The 17,568-nt window shown below is 44.8% G+C and overlaps 1 protein-coding gene across 1 annotated transcript; it reads left to right on the forward strand.

The window, feature by feature from the left end:
• Window positions 1-9,855: 9,855 nt before the first annotated feature.
• LOC109568092 (malignant T-cell-amplified sequence 1-like) lies at window positions 9,856-10,673 on the forward strand. The gene has a single exon (XM_019973313.2). It carries the CDS (start codon window positions 9,984-9,986, stop codon window positions 10,527-10,529), a length of 546 nt encoding a protein of 181 aa, XP_019828872.1. The 5' UTR covers window positions 9,856-9,983; the 3' UTR covers window positions 10,530-10,673.
• The last annotated feature ends 6,895 nt before the right edge of the window (window positions 10,674-17,568 follow it).

Consider the following 17,568-nt stretch of genomic DNA (forward strand, 5'->3'; position numbering starts at 1 on the left):
CGATGACTCCAAAACCCCAAAAGAGATTGCCACCCCACCCCCCATCAGCCAGGACCTGAAGCAAACACATGCTTCCCCTCAGAGAGGTAGCAGGACCGGAGGGCCCTACACGGGTTCATGTGCCTTTCTCAATTTCTAATATGAGCCAAACTGAAGAAAAATTGGGATCTTATTGAGAAAATCCTACTAGGTATAGAGAAGAATTCCTCTGCCTTACACAAGCCTATCACTTGACCTGGAATGATCTTTATTACATTCTAAATGCCACATTAACCCCTGATGAAAAGGAATGGATATGACAGGCAGCCCGGACTCATGCTGATCAGCTCCATAATCAAGACAGGACTAATCCAGTGGCTGATGATGCAGTCCCTTTAACTGAGCCACGATGGACACATCAAGGCGATGCCAGCATCCGGTACCTGCATCATATGATCACCTGTTTACTACAAGGAATGCTAAAAAACTCTCACATTCATGTTAACTACAATAAGACTAGCAAAGTGAATCCAGAAAAAGATGAAAATCCTGTCCTTTTTCTTTCATGGCTTACTGAGGCAGTCCAAAAATACACTAGATATCTCCACCCCTGACGGACTTCTGTACCTACACGTCCAGTCCATAAGCCAGTCAGCCCGATATTCGCTGAAAATGACGCCAGTTGGAGAAAGGCCCCAAAACCCCTCAGCAAGATATCCTAGAAACAGCCTTTAAAGTTTTCAACAATAGGGAGAAAGAAGCAAAAAAAGAAAAAGAAAAGGAACGAAAGGCCAAATATGCTTTATTCACTGCAGCTATCCAAGAAAAAAATTCAACCCCTTTGGCCCATCCACCTCGTCCCACCCGGATGGGACCTAACCCTCCAGGCCCTACTTTAGATGTAACCAAATGGGACACTGGGCTAAGTCCCACCTAAACCCCCAGCCACCCACCAAACCCTGTCCCACCTGCAAACAATGGGGCCACTGGAAAATAGATCGTCCTCAGACATTTCCCACCAAATCTGGGGGTCCACCCCAGGCCCAACAACAATGAGCCAGGAACCAGACTGAAGGGGGCCCTGGCACCCCAGACCATGGTTCCTCGGATGAGGCAAGAGATGATCCAATTGTGCCCCAGTTATTCCAGTGATGGAGCACAAGCTCCAAACCCCAAGTCCACCACATACAGATGGACTCGGAGCTTTGGGTAATTGGCACGGTGGCTGGACACAAAGTCTCATTCCTAACAGACACTGGGACTTCACTTTTATCCTCCTTTAAGGGCCCTCTCCAACCTTCACAAGTGGCCATCAAAGGGGGTCTCAGGCATCCCTTTTTATCCCAAAATAACCCCTCCTCTCCTTCGTTCCTTTGACAAAACAACACTAACACATTCTTATAAAGTAGTTTCTCGATGCCTAATGGCATTGATGGGATGTGATCTTCTGGCTAAGCTGCAAACTTCTATAAACCTCCCATCCTTAGATCCCGTACCAATTCTTTGCATCGAAATGGCACCCGAACCTTTGGCCAGCCCTCACTCCCAAAATCTGCCCCCTGACCTTCCCCCGATAGATTCTCAGGTCTGGGTCACTGAATCCTCATTGGTAGCCCAACACCATTCCCCTGTGCAGGTTTTTCTTAAAAATCCCTCTGGGGCTCCCGACCTGAGCCCCAGCGTCCACGAAACCGCCCCTACTTCCAGCGGAGACGGCAGCAGCCCCCAGGACCCAGGCAGTCCACAGCCCCAGAGACCTCAGCCCCCATCAACAGTGGGGACCCCCCAACCACCATACTGGAGTGATTCCAACTCAAAGGACACCCAGAGCCACCGTCTGGTATCTGCCAGTTTTTCCAACTGACTTGTGTTCTACCCAACACCTCCCTCCCCTCTTTCCCATAATTTGTGACATCAAAACACCGGCTTTTCCCCCCATTCCTTGAGACCCAGGAGGGCCAAAGCAACAGCCTTTTGCTTTTTTTTTTTTTTCCTTTCTCCCTTACCAAGGGTTGAAGGAAGGGATCCATCCTTATTGTTCAGAGGCATCAACTCCCTCCCCTAAATCACGCTGAGAAGGAACCAGCCAGCTCTTCCCTCCTCCTGGTTGTTTTTCTTTCCCACCCCAGTTTATTTTTTGTTTCCCTGCTCCCCCTACCTCTGAAGCCATTTTATGAACTGTCATGTGCCACCTGAGCCTCCAGTAAAAAAAACAGGCAAAAAAAAAAAAAAAAAAATCCCTCAGGTAATAACCCAAACTCAATATACCCTGACCACAGAATCCCGACAAAGACTTAAACCAATAATCTCCCGACTGCTCAAAGCCAGCCTTTTGCAGGCTATCGTTCTCCTCATAATTCTCCTATACTGGCAGCCAAAATGGGGCCCACTCCTGGCATCTAGTTTAAGATCTTTGCAAGATCAATCAGGCCATAATACCCATGTACCCCGTGGTCACTAATCCCTACCCCTTCTCTCACATATTCCCCCTGACACTCTACTTCACGGTACTGGACCAAAAGATACTTTCTTTACTATACCCCTACAGCACTCCTCACAGCCCCTATTTGCCTTCACCTGGACGGATCCAGACACAAATCAATGTCAACAATTAACTTGGACCGTTTTACCACAAGGGTTTAGAGATAGCCCTCATTTTTTTGGTCAAGCCCTCCAAAGAGACCTACAAACTTTAGACTTAGGCTCTACTACCCTACTCCAGTATGTAGATGATTTATTGTTATATAGTTCTTCTCACCATATCTGCCTAGTCCACACTGCAAAGGTATTAAATGCCATAGGCAACTGGGGCTAGAGTCTCACTCTCCAAAGCACAAACTGCTTCCACCACTGTCAATTACATGGGATTGCTTCTCACGCCCAAATCAAAATAATTCCAGCTCAGAGACTTCAAGCCTTGACCCAGATCCCCAGGCCCCAAACCAAAAGGGAACTTCTTTCTCTATTAGGTCTATTAAACTTCTTCCGAATATGGGTCCCGAATTTTGCCCTCCATGCAAAACCTCTCTAGCAAGCTACTCCAAGAAAAGTAGATGAACCCTTCTTGGCCCCCACCTCTCTCCACACTCCCATACAGACTCTTATCAAACATTTACTACAGATCCCTTCTCTTTACTTACCTGATTACACCAAGCCTTTTTTCCTTTTTGTATATCCTCGACAAGGACATGCGTGAGGATACTGCGCACAAATGAGGGCCTCTAGCTTACTTACCTAAACAACTCGATCTCGTCATGCTCAGATGGCCACCTTGTCTCCAGGCCTTAGCTGCAACCACCCTCTTAATCCCTGAAGCCCAAAAACTAACCTGAAATGCTCCTCTAAATGTATGTTCACCTCACTCCATCTAAGATTTACTCTCATCGGGCTTTCCTTTCTCTGCTCCCTGCTTAACTACAGATCCTCCACAGACACCTCTTTGACCCATCCCTTTCTTTTATGCCTTATAAACCTCTTAATCCTGCTAGCTAGCTTACTCCCTACACCAGATCCAGAACACCTATCTCATGACTGTGTTCAGGCTTTAGATATGACACTTAATTCATTTGAACATATAACCGATCAGCCCCTTACTGACCCCACAGTCCCTTCCTGGTTCATAGATGATAGTGCTCAGAAACAAGCCCCATTTGGGGCTGGATACACTATAGTCCAGGGACAGCCTGAAAAAGTTATCCCTCCTCGCAGCATCACGTCAGCCACACTCCCAGCTCACACATCCTCACAACAGGCTGAAATGATAGCTCTTACACAAGCTTTGACCCTAGCCAAAGACCAAAAGATAAACATTTACACTGACTCCATATATATCTATAACATATAACATTCTAACATTATAATCTGGAGGGAGAGGGGATTCCTGACTCAGAAGGGCACACCTATTCTCAATGCTTCTTTTATTTCTGAACTCCTCCATGTGTCTCAGCTCCCAAAACAAGCTGCTGTAATATATTGCTGGGGACATCAGTAACATAATCCTATCTCCTTTTATAACAATATAGCAGATCACCAAACAAAGCGGCAGGCTGCCTCTGTTAGTCCTGTCTTTACTATGCCCCATATTGACGAGCCTAACATCCACACATTACTTTCATATTTGCATTCCCTTTTCCACCCCTCTGCAAAACTACTTAAGGTTTTCCTTCAGAACTGTATTGAACTAAGGACGATATGACTTATTTAAATAATCTGACCCAAACTTGTACCATTTGTCAGCAGACAAATCCTAATTGTAACATTTGCCTCCCTCCTTTCCCCACCCACCAAACTGCAGACATCTTTCACACAAGACTGTCAGGTAGATTTCACCCACATGCCACCCATAAAAAAGGTTAAATTTCTCCTAGTCTTTGTATATACATTTTCTGGATGGATCGAAGCTTTCCTGACTACTAACAAACCAGTCCCTACTATGGCTCAGCTTATACTTATTGAAATCCTCCCTAGGTCTGGAATGCCTTCCTCCCTCCAGTCTGACAACAGGCCCGAGTTCACATCTCAAATCACCCAAAATATTGCACGAGCCCTTCAAGTTCCTTGGAGGTTTTGAGAGAGTAACAGGCAGGAAGGCCAGGGGTCTCCAAACGGAGAAAATAGCCTGCAAGTGTCAGACATTTTTATCTCTCTTAAGCGGCAGGAGGAAACAAACTAGGGATATTTTTTTCTTCTCTATACAAATTTAAAAGGAAGTTTCTCTTAAAATACTATGTTGCCATAATGACACCTGGTTTCACCTGAAGTTAACTATTCTCAAACCTAAAGATAACCAAAGCCTTTTTCTTATGGAAATGTTTGTCTTAAGCTATGCTAATGTACTATGCATTTACCCCAAACTCTGTCTTCAAGTCGGTTCCCTCTTGGCTCAGAACTTATTTGACAAACCAGTATGTTATACTGAGATATTGTTCCCCTAATCTATGTAAATGAAACTATGTGGTCTGCCCTTCTTCAAGATTCAAATTAATCATTTTATGGCCCAGGATAAACCATTTGATGCCAAGATTATCCCAAAATACATCTTATGGATGAGGGACCTGGTGCCATTCTGAGTTTTAAGACATTCTTTCTTTCATTAACGGACTGCTAGTGACTATATAACATCCAGCTGAAGACTAGCAGGGGGGCACTCTTTCTGCCCTCTTCTGATGCCTATGTCAGAAGCTTTCTCTATCTCCTTTATACTTTAAAAAAACTTTATTACCCAAAAGCTCTTAGTGATCAAGCCTCATCTCTGGCCCCGGATTGAATTCTTCTCCTCCGGGGGCCAAGAATCCCGGTGTCTTTGCGTGAATTCAACAACAACCTTTCAGTTTCACATTCCTTATCATCCCTGGTCTTCCCATAAGGTTGAGAGAGCCAACCGAGTCCTAAAAAAAACTCAGACCAAATTAACAATCGAACTTCATCAAGATTGGACCAAACTCCTCCCTTTAGCCCTCTTAAAGGTCTGGGCCTTACCAAAAAAACCCTTAAGTATCAGTCCATTCAAGGCCATGTATGGGAAGCCCATAATACCTTTGGGTCTTTCCCCTTCCCAGGACAGTCCCAAACTGTCTTCTCACCTTCCTTTTCCTTTACTTGCCCAGATACGAGATGCCCTTTGGCAACATATGGATGACTTACTCCCTTGACCACACCCCAATCTTCCATACCCATCCCTTCAAATAGGAGATAATAAAAGTTTGTATGACAACTGAGTCCCACTCAGATCTAACCCCAAAATGGCAATGTCCCTACACGGTAATTCTGCTGACCCCTACCACTACAAAATTAAAAGAAATTACCCCTTGGGTCACATCACCCAGTTAAAAAAGGTTATGCAGCCCAGTGATGAAAATGCTTGCCAGACTAATACTTATCAAGTTTCTCACACAGGCCCTACAACTCTAAAGTTCTCATAGCTTCCACCGGACTCAACTGGCGATGGATGAGCCTGTAGGTTTCACGGCTTCAATTATTCCTGGAACAACTTCTGGCAGATATGTGGGTCTCGAGTCCTCAAGGAGTCACGTTCAAACTTGCTGAAGATTACATCTCCACCCTATGGCTACAGGGAACCTTTTATAAATTTTGCCCCTTTGAAATCCAATTCTTTTCCATAGTAATCTATCTTATGCTCACTTCCCCAAATGTTGTTTAACATCTTCTTCTTATCCTCCCTTCTTCCTGTGACCCAGAAACTCCTTGAAAATCCTAATCTCGACTATCTATTCCAGACCCTTAATTTAACCCATACACTTCTCAATGCTTCTAACACACAACTGGCTAAAGACTGCTAGATATGTCTATGCATAACTCCTCTGTGAGATTCAGCCCTCCCCACATCCATCCTCAACTGGACCACAGGTAACATGTCCCCACACCACTACACCACCGTAGAGAGCCTTTATTCGTCTCATATCTTACATAGCTTCACACAAGTGACCAAATCCGAAATTCAGACACACTCTTAGAATTTTTACTCACTGAACTTTCCTCCTTCAATGAAAAACCTTCATTCGGAGGCCCTATTGCCTAGAGAGTAACACTGTTACAATCAGCTCCTTTTTGCATATCTAGAAATTCCATAAACAGTTCATATGACCAACCCATGGGCACAAATCCCTAACTCCATGTGCAACCATACCTCCACCTTACTGTTTGCCACTGGAAAGGCTATATATAATGTTTCTGGTCCTACAGGACACTCTTTAACCTTTACAGGGTGGTTTCCCTCAGCATATTCCTCCACTTCTCCCACTGCTGGGGCCGCCTTAGCAGGGTCTCTGAGCATCCTTGAACGAATGATCAAAACCCCACCCCCCAACTCCTCTTTGCCATCAACTTCAGCTGTTGTATTATGACACCTGGCCTATTTTTCCTGTGTGGGACTTCTACACACCTGTCTACCTACTAACTGGACCGGGACCTGCACCCTGGTATATTCCAATCCAAACCTTTTAATAGCCCCCAATGATCAGCCTTTGCCTATTCCTCTCATCCACAAGTGAATAAAACGAGCCGTTCATTTCACTGCCCTCTTAGTAGGGCTAGGAATAGCGGCTGGAATTTAAAAAGGAACCGCTGGCTTAACCACCTCCATCCAAAACTACCAGACACTCTCTAAGGACCTATCAGACAGCCTCCAGGAAATAGCTCAAGGCCTAATAACTATACAAAATCAACCCGATTCCTTGGCAGCCATAGTATTACAAAAACAGAAGGAGATTAGATCACCACAGAGAAGGGCGGTCTGTGCCTTTTTCTAGACAAATCCTGCTGTTTCTATGCCAACCAGTCCGTTATTACCCAAGGAGCTGCAAAAAACCTTACAGATCGAGCCTCACGAACCCGCCAGAGATTAAGCAACTCCTGGCAGTCATGGTTAATAGTTTGGAACTCGATGCTTTGGGTTTTATGCCTTCTCGGACCATTCATTTTTATCATCCTCCTACTCACCTTTGGGCCCTGTTTAATCTTTTCCAGGGATTCCTCCAAGACCGAATCCAAGCCATTTTCTGAGACCAAGTCAAGACTGTTCTTTTGCTTGAGACCCTGAGGGCTAGAATAGAAAAGCAACACTACAGGCCTTAGACTTCCTTCCTCCCAGACCACAATCCCCTGAACCTCATTTATCAGCAGGAAGAAGCCCTGAACATTAGCAACATCCACCTCTCTTTCTCTTTCTATATATATTCCTTAGGGTCTGGGATGAAGGAAAGTTTCACACCTCAAAATGGCCTGGAGTTAAAAGCCCCCTTCAGGTCCTCCCACCATTCTGTGAAAACAAAGAACTCTCTCACCCCAAGGAAAAAAACAGACAATAAGGTTGATTACGCCCAGCTCCCAGCCCGTCCCAGCCTCTGGCCAATCTCCAGAATTCCTTGCCCCAGCCATTTAAGGGATAACTACTCCGAACAGCCTTGGAGTAGAAGAGGGCCCCTTATGACAGTAGCTTTCCACGTATATGCCTATATACATACTTACTCTTTTCTTGGGTTAGTGTTGCTGCTGCTGCTGCTAAGCTGCTTCAGTCATGTCCAACTCTGTGCGACCCCATAGACGGCAGCCCACCAGGCTCCCCCGTCCCTGGGATTCTCCAGGCAAGAACACTGGAGTGGGTTGCGATTTCCTTCTCCAATGCATGAAAGGAAAAGTGAAAGTGAAGTCGCTCAGTCGTGTCTGACTCTTAGCGACCCCATGGACTGCAGCCTACCAGGCTCCTCCGTCCATGGGACTTTCCAGGTGAGAGTACTGGATGGGTTAGCGCAGCAGCTCACTATTCTGACTGCTGCCCCTTCTCGCCTCATTAAAGGTTATCTGTTCCTCTAAAGTGCTGGTCTCCTTCTTTTTCAAAACCTCTCCTTCTCTAACTCTCTTACCCTACAACCAGACCACCTGACCTGCCTGTTGAGAAATCTGTATGCAGGTCAAGAAGCAACAGGTAGAACTGGACATAGAACAGACTGGTTCCAAATAGGAAAAGGAGTACATCAGGGCTGTATATTGTCACCCTGCTTATTTAACTTATATACAGAGTACATCATGAGAAACACTGGGCTGGATGAAGCACATGCTGCAATCAAGACTGCCAGGAGAAATATCAATAATCTCAGATATGTAGATGACACCACCCTTATGGTAGAAAGAGAACTAAAGAGTCTCTTGATGAACGTGAAAGAGGAGAGTGAAAAGGGTGGCTTAAACCTCAACATTCAGGAAACTAAGATCATGGCATCCTCTCCCATCACTCAATGCCAGATAGATGTGGAAACAGTGGCAGACTTTATTTTTGGGGCTCCAATATCACTGCAGATGCTGACTGCAGCCATGAAATTAAAAGATGCTTACTCCTTGGAAGGAAAGTTATGACCAACCTAGACAGCATGTTAAAAAGCAGAGGCATTATTTTGCCAACAAAGGTCCATCTAGTCAAAGCTATGGTTTTTCCCGTAGTCATGTATGGATGTGAGAGTTGGACTATAAAGAAAGCTAAGCGGGGAAAAAGTGATGCTTTTTAACTGTGATGTTGGAAAAGACTTTTGTGAGTCCCTTGGACTGCAAGGAGATCCACCCAGTCCATCCTAAAGGAAATCAGTCCTGAATGTTCATTGGAAGGTCTGATGCTGAAGCTAAAACTCCAATACTCTGAGCCACTTGAAGTGAAGAACTGACTCATTTGAAAAGACCCTGATGCTGGGAAAGATTGAAGGCAGGAGGAGAAGGGGAGGACAGAGAATGAGATGGTTGGATGGCATCAACGACTCAATGCACTTGAGTTTTAAGTAAACTCCGGGAGTTGGTGATGGGCAGGGAGGCCTGGCGTGCTGCAGTCCATGGGGTCGCAAAGAGTTGGACACGACGAGCGACTGAACTGAAGTGAACTGAAAAAGGACCGAAATCCAAACTATAACATTCGCATTCCTCCTGGGCACAGAACCCCTTCTCTCCGAGTGCAGGTGGAGAGAACGAACAGCAACTGTATACGAGTATCCGGGCCTGCGCTTGACGACATCGGCGAGCGTGAGAGACCGTGAAGAGGAGTAACCGCCAGGGCGCGACTCCTCGCCGCGACCAGGAGGACGGTGAGGGCTTACCGCTCCGGGTTCCTCCGGTTTCCGGCCGGGTTAACTGGACGGAAATAGTTTCAGAAATGCAACACAGCCCCCGCCCCCGCCCCCACCCCCACCCCCCATTCTCTTCTAACAGCAAGAAGAACCGCTCTTCCTCCGCTCCCTCAAGTCCCGCTCTTTCACCCGCCCGGCTCCGGAGAAGAACCCACAACCCCCAGAAAGCCGCCGAGCGCGACGCCGTATCGGGCGGTGGAAGTAGACGTGCCGGAAAGTCGTGTGCCGGAAGGTCGTAAAGCGCGCGCGTCTTCCGGTTAACGACAGCCGCGCCGAGCGTCCCCTCCGGCAGCCGCCCCCGCCGGACTCTTGGTAGTTCTGTTTTCTCCCCGCTTCCCGGCCACGGTTTTCTGTGGTCGCCCTCTTCACCCCTGCATCATGTTCAAGAAATTTGATGAAAAAGAAAACGTGTCGAACTGTATCCAGTTGAAAACTTCCGTTATTAAGGGCATTAAGAACCAGTTGATGGAGCAGTTTCCCGGCATCGAACCGTGGCTGAACCAAATCATGCCAAAGAAGGATCCGGTCAAAATAGTGCGATGCCACGAGCACATAGAAATCCTCACGGTGAACGGGGAGCTGCTGTTCTTCAGGCAAAGGGAAGGGCCTTTCTACCCAACGCTGAGGTTGCTGCACAAGTATCCGTTCATCCTGCCCCGCCAGCAGGTGGACAAGGGAGCCATCAAGTTCGTGCTCAGCGGAGCCAACATCATGTGCCCAGGCCTGACCTCGCCGGGGGCCCGCCTCTTCCCCGCCGCAGTGGACACGGTGGTGGCGATCATGGCGGAGGGAAAGCAGCACGCTCTGTGCGTGGGCGTCATGAAGATGTCCGCGGACGAGATCGAGAAAGTCAACAAAGGAATCGGCATCGAGAACATCCATTACCTCAATGACGGGCTGTGGCACATGAAGACGTACAAGTGAGCCTGGGAGGACGCGCGCCTGGTGCCCCGCGGACCTCGTGCCCAGCCTGTGTCCGAGTGACGCCAGGGAGGCCGCTCCTCAGTGCTTAAGACATTCAGAGGACACTAGAAAAGGAGAAAGGCCAAGTAAAAGTTTTGGAACGAACCTCTCTGTCTGTGTGTGTGTGTCATTTGTCTGTGTGCCTGTGAGTGTGTTTGTGTCCACGGCGGAGGTCAGTTTAGATTTCCTGTCTTGTTGGTCTAAGGAGGTATTCGTTGGAACAGGCTCATTATCTCCCTCAGAAATGTAGATTTCAAAGTCAAGAGCGTGCCCCTAATAGACCCTAGTGACTGAAAAAGTAGGGGGAGAAAATGGCGAGGGGCTTCCCTGATGGTCCAGGGATTAAGACTGCCGCTTCCATTGCAGGGGCCTCAGATTCCATTCCTGGTCGGGGAAGCTAAGAACATTCTCTGAGGCCAAAAAAACTGAGTAGAGAGAGGCCCGAAGCAACTCTATTCATACGACTGCTTTAAGGGGTGAATACTAGAAACAAAATCCGGTACAAAGAAAACTTCAGACTTTGTTGGTTGTCCACCCAACAAACATTATTCCCGCTTTTTCTTTCTTGGTGGTGGAAATGTGGGTCCATCCCTTGTCTACAGGAGTCTGGAAAATGGTCATTAGTCCAGGCTTATCATGGTGGGTGGTCTATTTCCCTATGAGATGGACTCATTTGTGGGTTGGCATGGGGCCTACGGCTAAGCGGGATCTTATGTTTAGGAAAAAGAGGGTCCTTCCTCCTGGTTTTGAGTCATTTATAGCAGGGTGTGTGACCTGCGTTAGGAAGGGCTACTGAAAAAAACATGCTTGGGGAGAAACTCTCCCTACCTTGTATGGCGAATGATTTTGTTCTTGCTAAACACACACACACACACACACACACACCCCTTGATAATAGTCTGAAGGTGGTTATGTTGAAAATAGAAAATAATAGTGCCCTTATTGATATATGAACTGATGATTAATCAACTATTCAGACTTCTTATGTTGAGACTTCTTAAGGGATGTGACTAAATTCTGTGAAATGAAAAAAATTTTCTTGTAGATTGCTTCATTTTTACTTAAGTTTTCTGAAATTTAAATTTATAAAGAGCTCAGTTTTTATAAGGAGGCATCATAGACCCCCAACTGAAAAATATTTTAAGTGGGGATAAAATAGGTCAGCTGAAAAATTCATTGGTGTCCTTAATATGAGCAGTTTCAGTGAAATGCACATGAATGCTAGATAAATTGCAGTAGATTTAGGGGTGAAAGGGGGAAGAGTAGGTTAAGATGTCGGAATCCACACTTAATGTTATTTCTTAGAGAATTTGGGGAATTTAAAGGTGGGTGAAAGAAGGTTGTAGTCAAGATACTCTGTTTTGGAGCTTATTTGCTGTTGTTATCTTAATTGTGTTTTTTTCTTTTTTCTTTCTTGTGGCATGTTTGTTAGTGGGCTGAGTATATTTGTATGCTGAGGGGAGAGATTGACTAAAAGAGGAATGCTTGGTGGGGATGTAGTCAGTGGAATAGGAGAGCAGGAAGGAGTGGCCCCAGAAGCAGGGGTGGAGGATGGCCTCTGTCCTCAGAGATCTGCACATTCGGGTTGTCTCCTTTCACCACAGGCTTGTCACAGAACAGCTCTTAAACACTCCTCTTCAAAACACTGTTTTTCTCCTCAAAAGAATAGGGCTTTTGCCCCTATTAATGCTCCACCCCTGTCAGCAACATTAACTCTGGTCACTGGTGGATCACTGTGGAGGGTCTCATCATGATCCTCTGGAGCACTCACACCTCCGATGAACACATATGGAGACAGTCAAGCCAGCAGCCTCACAGTTTTTTTTAACGTACTCTGACGATCTCCACCAAACGCTGAACACGGACTTTCTGGATCTGGTCTAAGCTGCCTTCTTTCAGGTCTCTTTAATTCTTTTTCTTCTGTTCCCCCCGGCTCATCTGATCCTATTGGATGCTATTGATATCCTTTTTGAACAACTCAGGATGGAAAGCCTGTATACACATTGGAAATCAGATGGAGGTCAAGAATTCTATGAACTTCATGAAATTTCAGAAAAAATTGGTGTGTGTGTGTGTGTGTGTGTGTGTATAGATAACTGTGCTTGGGAAATTACTGTCTACATTGATCATGTGTTTAAGGTGATCTGTGAGCCTAAAGGGTATTGTGAGTGATTAGAAGAGGTTACTCTCTACTTTCTTTCTGCTACTGGCAGGGCCTCGTTCAATGATAGGAATGCTGGATAATGATATACAAATTATAGTCACATCTTAACACCAGAATCTACCCACCACAGTGCTCTGTAACCCAGAATAGTTCAACAAACATTACTGGGTATTACTTTAGGTTCAGACACTGGGCTAGGAGTAAGGGACTGAAATAGAAATATAATATTACTTTAACTGTTTTCTAGAAGCTTGGCCTTGTTAGGGAGGCAAACTTAGATAATTTCAACTTTCCTATGTTTGTATATGTATTTAACCTTCCCTGGTGGCTCAGAGGTAAAGAATCTGCCTGCAATGTAGGAGACACAGGTTCAATCCCTGGGTTAGGAAGATTCCCTGGAGAAGGAAATGGCAACCCACCTCAGTATTCTTGCCTGAGAATCCCATGGACAGAGGAGCCTGGCAGGCTAACAGTCCACAGGTCTGAAGAGTCAGGCATGACTTAAGAGACTAAACCATCGCCACCATCTAAACTAATATGGTAAATACCTGAATTACCTATGATGAAACAGCATGAGTGAATGAGGGAAAAGTGTCTCTCCCTAGAGAAAGAAGGTTCCTGAATGAGAGGATATGTGTGATTAGGAATAGAGAAAATGCTTACGACTGTCTTGATAGTAAGTATGGTAGAAAGTTACAGTAAAAGCTATAGTGTGGGCAATGCAGTTGAGTCACAGAAGCACAAGCAGTCTGGCTTCTGTAGGCCATGATTTTCACCTTAGGAAAATGTGAGTGGAGATGCTGCTGGAGGCTTTTGGTAGAGATCCATTTTTAATGTGCTGCGAAGAATTTATATACTCAGCAATTTGAATGAGCCTTTAAAAGACTGCTAAGAAAGAGTGCAGAGAAGGCGATGGCACCCCATTCCAGTACTCTTGCCTGGAAAATCCCATGGATGGAGGAGCCTGGTAGGCTGCAGTCCGTGTGATCGCTAAGAGTTGGACATGACTGAGCGACTTCACTTTCACTTTTCATTTTCATGCACTGGAGAAGGAAATGGCAACCCACTCCAGTGTTCTTGCCTGGAGAATCCCAGGGACGGCGGAGCCTAGTGGGCTGCCATCTATGGGGTCGCACGGAGTGGGACACGACTGAAGTGACTTAGCAGCAGCAGCAGCAAGAAAGAGTGAGACATGAACAATATTACATTTTGGGTAGATGATAAAGGTGAAAATAGTTCCAGGGGGCTGAGACTAGAAAAAGTAATATTGCAGTGCGGCAGATACTAAAGGCAAAAAATGATTTGCCACTGGTGAAAAGGATTTGAGCTATTCTTAAAATATTTGCAGAGGAAATTTCCCTAGGACATTAAAGGAACTGCCAGTCACTTGAGAAGAAATGGATAATAGCGTTGTATCTATTAAAGTACATAATTGTTTGCGGTTAAGTTTTTCAAACAGGATCTTCACTGGTGGTCCAGTCATTAAGACTCTAGGCTTCCTCTGCAGAGGGCACTGGTTCCATCCCTGGTGGGGAGTGAAGATCCCACATGCCCTACAGTGTGGCAAAAAAAAAAATTCTTCCAGATCGAGGAAGTTTCAGTAGTGAGTTCTACCAAACATTTCAGGAAGAAATAATAAAAAATTTACATAATTTCTTCTACAATAATGAGGTTTGGGAGACAACTTCCAACTCATTTTATGAGGCCAGCAGTACCGAAAAATCCAAAGACACCAAACCTCCCCGTGAAACTATGGACCAACATCCTTCTCTTAGTTCACTTCAGTTCAGTCGCTCAGTCGTGTCTGACTCTTTGGGACCCCATGAACCGCAGCACACCAGGCCTCCCTGTCCGTCACCATCTCCCAGAGTCCACGCAAACCCATGACCATCAAGTCGGTGATGCCATCCAACCATCTCATCCTCTGTCATCCCTTTCTCCTCCTGCCCTCAATCTTTCCCAGCATCAGGGTCTTTTCCAATGAGTCAGCTCTTCGCATCAGGTGGCCAAAGGATTGGAGTTTCAGCTTCAACATCAGTATTTCCAATGAACACCCAGGACTGATCTCCTTTAGGATGGACTGGTTGGATCTCCTTGCAGTCCAAGGGACTCCAAGAAGTCCAAGAGTCTTCTCCAACACCACAGTTCAAAAGCATCAATTCTTCAGCTCTCAGCTTTCTTTATAGTCCAACTCACATGACCACTGGAAAAACCATAGCCTTGACAACATCCTTCTGTATATAAATGCAAATACTGTTTACAAAATGAGCAAACTGCCCAGAAATATGTAAAAACTGCAAAACGTGGCGTTTATTCAGGAAATGGAAGGCTGGTTAAATATTTAAAATCAATGTAATGTATCATAATAATAGATTAAAGAAGAAAACAAGGTCTTTCCACAGATGCAGGAAAAACAAATTGACATAGTTCACTATTAATTCATTCACTAAAAGAGGTCTTCCTTAACCTGATGAAGTGGATCTATAAAATACCTGTAGCTCAAATGTATTTATTGGTGAAAGACTGAATGCTCTTTTCCTAAAATCAGGAACAGGACAGAAATCTGTATCAGTCATCTTAGATATGAAATAAAGGAAGACAAAGAAATAAAAGGCTTATATCCTGTGTATATATATATCTATTCACAGACAATTGAGTAGAAAATCCAAAGGAATGAAGAAAATAAGCTACTAGAACAGATTCGTAAGGTTAGCAAATTAGTATTTTAAAATCAATTTCATGTCTACAGGCTAGCAACGAACAATTGTTGAAGTTTAAAAATAAGCCGTTTTCACTAGAACAAAATAATTCGAGATCCTTAAGTATCAGTCTAACAGTATGTGCTTGATCTGTATGCCCAGGCCACAAAACACGAATGAAACACTGAAACAGCGCTTTCATAAACACAGTGGTTTGATCTGTTCAGGAACAGTAAGGCTGAATATGGTGATAACTCAATTTTCCCCAAGTTAATAAAGAGATTTAATACAATTTGAGTTAAAATCACATGGGTTTTTCATAAGAATTGGCGAACTATTTCTAAAATTTTAACGGCAATTCAAAAGGACAGGACTGTTAGCCCAAACCATTATGAAAAAGGAGAACAAAGTTGGAGAGCTCACATGTCCAGATGTTAAGGATTCCTATGAATCTGCTGTAGATGGTGCGGTCTTAGCAAAAGGATAGGCTCATGAATCGAGGGATCTGAGAAGCCTCCAGAAATGCACCCGCTAAATATTGTTAGTTGATTTTCTACAAAGTTTCAGGGGTAATTCCATTGAGGAAGAATAGTCTTCTCAACAAATACTACTAGGGACATCCATATGCAAAAATATTGAACTTTGGTCCTTACTTTGCAATGTATACAAAAGTTAACTCAAAATGCATTGTAGACCTAAATGTTAAAGTGTATCAAATTTCTGGAAATAAACATAGGAGAAAAGCTTTGTGACCTTGTGAAAGTTTCTCAGTCGTGTCCAACCCTTTGCATGGGCTATAATCCTGCCAGGCTCCTCTGTCCATGGAATATTCCAGTCAAGAATACTGGAGTGGGTAGCCATTCCCTTGGTCAAGGGATCTTCCTGACTCAGGGATTGAACCCAGGTCTCCTGGGTTGCAGGAGTTTCTTTGCAGAAAACTGCCAGGAAATTGCAGGCAGTTTCTTTACCGTCTGAGCCACCAGGGAAGCCCTGGTGACCTCAAGTTTAGCAAAGATTTCCTAGATATAAAACCAAAAATCCTTCACCTAAATGAAGAAATAGAATTAACCAAAATTAAAAACTGAGTTTGTAAAGACACTGTTAAGACAAGGACAAGGCAAACTATATTCTACTTACGTGTTTTTTTATCAATGCATATATTTAATAAGCTGTGAGCATTCAGAATTCAATGATGAAAACACAGAAGCAATAAAAAACCAGGCAAAAAGGTTTGAACAGACACTTCACCAAATTAGATATATGAATAGCAAATAAGCACGTGAAAGGATGCTCACCATCTTTAATCATTCAGTTCAGTTCAATTCAGTCACTCTGTCCTGTCCAACTCTTTGCGACCCCATGAATTGCAGCACGCCAGGCCTCCCTGTCCATTACCAACTCCCGGAGTTCACTCAAACTCACGTCCATTGAGTCGGTGATGCCATCCAGCCATCTCATCCTCTGTCGTCCCCTTCTCCTTCTGCCCCCAATCCCTCCCAGCATCAGGGTCTTTTCCAATGAGTCAACTCTTCGCATGAGGCGGCCAAAGTACTGGAGTTTCAGCTGCAGCATCATTCCTTCCAAAGAACACCCGGGGCTGATCTCCTTTAGAATGGATTGGTTGGATCTCCTTGCTGTCCAAGGGACTCTCAAGAGTCTTCTCCAACACCACAGTTCAAAAGCATCAATTCTTCAGCGCTCAGCTTTCTTCACAATCCAACTCTCACATCCACACATGACCACAGGAAAAACCATAGCCTTGACTAGATGGACCTTTGTTGGCAAAGTATTGTCTCTGCTTTTCAATATGCTATCTAGGTTGGTCATAACTTTCCTTCCAAGGAATAAGTGTCTTTTAATTTGATGGTTGCAGTCACCATCTTCAGTGATTTTGGAGCCCCCCAAAAATAAAGTCTGCCACTGTTTCCACTGTTTCCCCATCTATTTGCCATGAAGTGATGGGACCAGATGCCATGATCTTCGTTTTCTGAATGTTGAGCTTTAAGCCAACTTTTTCACTCTCCACTTTCACTTTCATCAAGAGGCTTTTGAGTTCCTCTTCACTTTCTGCCATTAGGGTGGTGTCATCTGCATATCTGAGGTTATTGATATTTCTCCCAACAATCTTGATTCCAGC

The sequence above is a fragment of the Bos indicus genome, chromosome 13 (assembly GCF_029378745.1).
Source record: "Bos indicus isolate NIAB-ARS_2022 breed Sahiwal x Tharparkar chromosome 13, NIAB-ARS_B.indTharparkar_mat_pri_1.0, whole genome shotgun sequence".
NCBI classification, from domain to species: domain Eukaryota; kingdom Metazoa; phylum Chordata; class Mammalia; order Artiodactyla; family Bovidae; genus Bos; species Bos indicus.